The sequence below is a fragment of the Prorops nasuta genome, unplaced genomic scaffold, assembly GCF_024137725.1.
Source record: "Prorops nasuta isolate Cenicafe-Biocafe unplaced genomic scaffold, Cenicafe_Pnas_1.2 PNAS00001, whole genome shotgun sequence".
Classification (NCBI taxonomy): domain Eukaryota; kingdom Metazoa; phylum Arthropoda; class Insecta; order Hymenoptera; family Bethylidae; genus Prorops; species Prorops nasuta.
In genome coordinates, this window is record NW_027116798.1 from 13,391,358 (window position 1) to 13,395,765 (window position 4,408).

The 4,408-nt window shown below is 42.3% G+C and overlaps 1 protein-coding gene across 1 annotated transcript; it reads left to right on the forward strand.

Annotated features, from left to right (window-relative positions):
- Window positions 1-1,777: 1,777 nt before the first annotated feature.
- On the forward strand, window positions 1,778-3,872 carry LOC136772598 (uncharacterized). The gene is made up of 3 exons (XM_066725685.1): window positions 1,778-1,873; window positions 1,980-2,669; window positions 2,940-3,872. The coding sequence occupies exons 1-3, from the start codon at window positions 1,778-1,780 to the stop codon at window positions 3,870-3,872; spliced, it is 1,719 nt and encodes a 572-aa protein (XP_066581782.1).
- Window positions 3,873-4,408: the final 536 nt, after the last annotated feature.

Genomic DNA, 4,408 nt, shown 5'->3' on the forward strand with positions numbered 1-4,408 from the left:
CCTGCTTTATTCTGAGATATTTACTCAACAAAGTCTTGGAGTATTAAGTCTGAAATCTGGCATTGAAGTATTGGATTCGTTTCTAACCTCCATCTAATTGTTGGGACATCTTAATTCTTAGCGGGAGAGGACCTGTTCTATTATCAGCCTACTCTGCCGTATTGTTGTTATCTCTCAAGGTGCCAACTGAGCCAGCTGATGCTTCTGTGGACAACAGCTCCTTGGCTGGTCTCATTAATACCCTCATTAATGGGGTAAATACTAGGATCGACTCCATGATGCCCATGATGGATAAATTAAACCATATGGACACCATAAACAGCAACATTCAACTACTTCCGTCTCGCATGAATGACATATCGGAGCGTGTGGCTAAGAATGAAACTGATTTGGCTGAACTACGTGAAAGGGTATCATTAATTGAGACCAACCCGCCTACAAACTCTAACCATGATGAGGCAGTTGCTGACTTATCCACTCGACTCATGCGTATCGAGTTTCAGCAGTCTCATACGAATTTGAGATTCTCTGGCATTCCTGTACATGAGACGATTGCGGATGTGGAGCTTTTATTGAAGTTGTCCAGGAATCACAAGGTCAGTCTCGAACATTCTGCCATTAAGCGTCTCCGTCGGCTTCGGGCTGAGAAAACCGATCGTCCCAGCACTCTGGTAGTTGAATTAGGCTCACCGGCAATTACCTCTGCTTTCCTTGCAGCTAAGCGTTCTACTCCTTCTCTAAAGGCATCCACCTTGGACAGTAGTTTTCCAAGTTCTCCTATTTATATTAATCGACAGCTGCCTGTGGAATTGCATAAACTTTTTACTGCTACCATTGAGGCCTCACGCAAATTACGTTATCAGTTTCCATGAATTGATGACAGCGTATCATTAAGATTAGGAAAAATTATTCCTCTCGTCCGGTGTCTATCCACTCATCCGTTATAGCTACATTAAATTGACATCCTCGTCCTCCGTCGACCAATGGTTTGCCATATTAATGCGCAATCGCTCACTGCACATTTTACTGATGTTGGAGATTGGAGTGTCGGTGCGAGTGGTCTGGGACTCTCAGGCTCTCTCACTCCCGCTCACACTCTGCCTCTCTTGGTCCTACCTCCAACAGAGGTCGATAGGTCGCCCACGGCGCGGAGCTCTCTCTCTCTCTCTCTCTCTCTCGCTATGATTTGGGCCCATTGTATATATAACTGCCCAAGAGTTCCGTGATAAGCGCGGCTCGTTTCAGTCAGTCTAGGCTCTAGACTCTGTCAAAACATTTGTATCATTAGCAGCTTAGCCATTCCTTCCTTCCTGCGACACCACTAGGACTCCTAGCTCGCAATTCTTCTTCCACGTCGGTTTCTTGGTCTCCAGGAGAACGTCGTCCTTTCTGCTCTAACTTCGTTGCCTGGGAATCTCAAGTGCGAGGTATCCTACTCGGGGACCTGGGGTCTTATCCAAGGTTGGGATTACGTAGCTAGTCAGTGCGTTATTGTGGGTGTGTTATTACGATATACTCAGATTCCTTGTGAGCGATGTTTATTCTCTGTATTCTGTATTACCTGGATATTAAATAAACAAACTTTATACCAGATTTTCTCAGCGTTATTTTATCATCTAGAGTCCTCCTCTCCTATAATTATTAGAAGATATCATCCAGTCAACTTTCCAACAAATTTCTGGTCATTCGAGCCGGATATAATCGGTACATATTCAATTGAGTTGAATTTTGATTGGTGATTCTTCGAAGTAGCTGGGAAAGTGTCTCTGGTGGCAAAATGGTAACGCAGGAGGAAATACTCATGTGCGCGGGTCACGTTGACCTTTATCGCACAGAATTAGATCGTCTACTAGTCAACACCAAAAACCGTGGTGTAAGTAATTTTACCGTTTCTTATTTAAATAGTCGTCTGGCTAGTGCGAAGGAAACTCGCGAAAATACATTCGAATCACGTAACGATTACCAATTATTTGTCGGAGAAAGATTTGCAACAACTTAACTATACGACGCAGAATACTTATGAGCGAGCTATCACGGCGTATTTGACTGCAGAAGAATACATTTTAGAACAAATCGAGATTTTAAACGGTGAGCAAGTCGCTCCTACCACAGCTAGGCAGACCCATGCTCCCTCATTGAAACTTCCTAAGTTAGATTTACCCAAGTTTAGTGGTGATTATTCTGAGTGGTCAACATTCTATGACTCCTTCAAATCAATGATTCACGATAATTCGACATTACCAGGTGTTCTAAAATTTCAATATTTAAAAGCATGTCTTCAAGGAGAAGCTAGCTCAGTAATTCAATCCTTAGCCGCCAGTCACGATAGTTACTTAACAGCATGGAATGCGTTGATAGTTAGGTACACAAATGAACGAATCATTACGTCCAACCTTCTTGGCAAACTAACGCTCATTCTAAAAGTCTATTCTGACAATCTCATATCCATGAAAACACTGCGCGATACAACTATAGTTGCGCTTGACTCCTTGAGGAAATTAGGATATCCAGTTGATGGTTGGAGTGCCATACTGGTCCACATACTCACAAACAAGCTAGATCAAGTTCTTAGTGTGGAGTGGGAGAAGGAAATAAGACGTGTATTAAAATATCCTTCTTTCACTCAGTTTGTAGATTTTATCACCGACCAGATTAATATGCTCGAATCGGTTAGTACCAAATTCAAAGGTGGTAAACAAACCACATATAAAACTTCTCGTCCTCAGTCGTTGAAGTCACACAACGCAACTGTTGACAAAACAAAATGCTTTTATTGTGACGCGGATCATCCTTTCTATCAATGAAAAAGTTTTATTGCCTTGAACCCTCAAGCCAGGTATAAAGCAGCGCTAAACAACTCACTTTGTATCAATTGCTTGAGACCTGGACATTCGATATCGTCTTGCCGAAGCAATTCTCGGTGTACAAAATGTTCCAAGGCACATCATACGCTTTTGCATTTTGAGAAACAATCTAATCCGTCGCCTCAGCGCAATCTATCTCAATCTAGTGCACCCACCAGTCTTCTAACCATTGATCAGTCCTCGACTTCGGTGGTTGCTCATGTGAGTGCTATGGATAAACGCACGGTACTTCTTGCGACTTTTCTCGCGCAAGCAAAAGCACCAAATGGCCGCCAAATTATTATTAGAGGCTTAGACGACCCGGGCTCAGAAACGTTTTTCATTACGGAAAACCTAGCCCAGTTATTAAGAGTTACACGTCACAAAGTTAATGCAACGATTTACGGAGTAACAGGAGGTGCTGTGCATAGCGTCTCGAGCGAAGCTGAACTCATCTTACAGTCAGTTAAACCCGATGAAGCCTCACTCAAGGTGACGGCATTAATTTTACCAAAAATCACGAATTATCGTCCTCGGTCTTATTCACCTCTTGAATTCCCCCAATTAGGTTCTCTGGACCTAGCGGACGAATATGCTTCTGCTAAAAATCTACTTGATATTTTAATTGGTGCCGATTATTATCCTCAGCTTGTACTGAATCAAACAATTCATTCATCGAACCATACGCTGATAGCCCAAGCTACGTTATTTGGCTGGGTTGTGTCTGGTACGCTTGCGTCTCACGTGAATACTGCTACGGTAAACGTTCTTCATTGTTGTGACCTCGATAAAACGCTTCGAGATTTATGGGAGATTGAAGAAGTTGCTAGTAGCTGTAGTCTGACCCCTGTAGATCAATTATTCTATGATATTTTCGTGAGCACCGTTACTCAATTACCATCGGGCCGTTATCAGGTTGCATTGCCTTTCAAGACAGAGTCCTCCAAATCGGCATTGGGAACCTGTCGCAGCATAGCCGAATCAGCTTTAAAGCGAGATCTCTGTCGTATTAACAAATCTCCTGAGTAGTCCGAAAGCTATGCTAAATTCATTAGAGAATACGAGGAGTTAGGACATATGGAGAAGGTCACAACAAACGCGATTGACGCAGACTCCTTGGTTTACCTGTCTCATCACGCATTGTTCAAACTCGAGAATGGAAAACAGAAAATACGTGTCGTATTTAACGCGTCCGCTAAAACTAAGAGTGGTCTATCACTCAACGACATACTTTTAGTAGGTCCAAAATTACAAAAAGATATAACAGCCATTCTTATGAATTGGCGTGATTTTCGTTTTGTTGGCGTAACAGATATCGTCAAAATGTTCCGCCAAATTCTAATTCGTCCGGAAGACAGAAAATTCTAATCTATAATTTGGAAAGATGATTTTGGTAACTCTCAAATATATCAATTGCACACGGTTACATACGGTACCGGACTTGTACCGTTTATAGCTTCACGGGTAGTACAGGAACTCGCAAATCAACATTGTGATGACTTCCCAGATGTGAAATCCATATTACTTCATTCAATCTATGTCGATGATATTCTTATTGGAGCTAA

Excerpts from the sequence above, each read along its gene's own strand:
- LOC136772598 (XM_066725685.1), top strand. The coding sequence starts at position 1,778 with ATGGTAACGCAGGAGGAAATACTCATGTGCGCGGGTCACGTTGACCTT. Across the intron at positions 1,874-1,979 it reads TCAACACCAAAAACCGTGGT|AAAGATTTGCAACAACTTAA; the intron begins GTAAGTAATTTT and ends TATTTGTCGGAG. Across the intron at positions 2,670-2,939 it reads AGATTAATATGCTCGAATCG|GCACATCATACGCTTTTGCA; the intron begins GTTAGTACCAAA and ends AAATGTTCCAAG.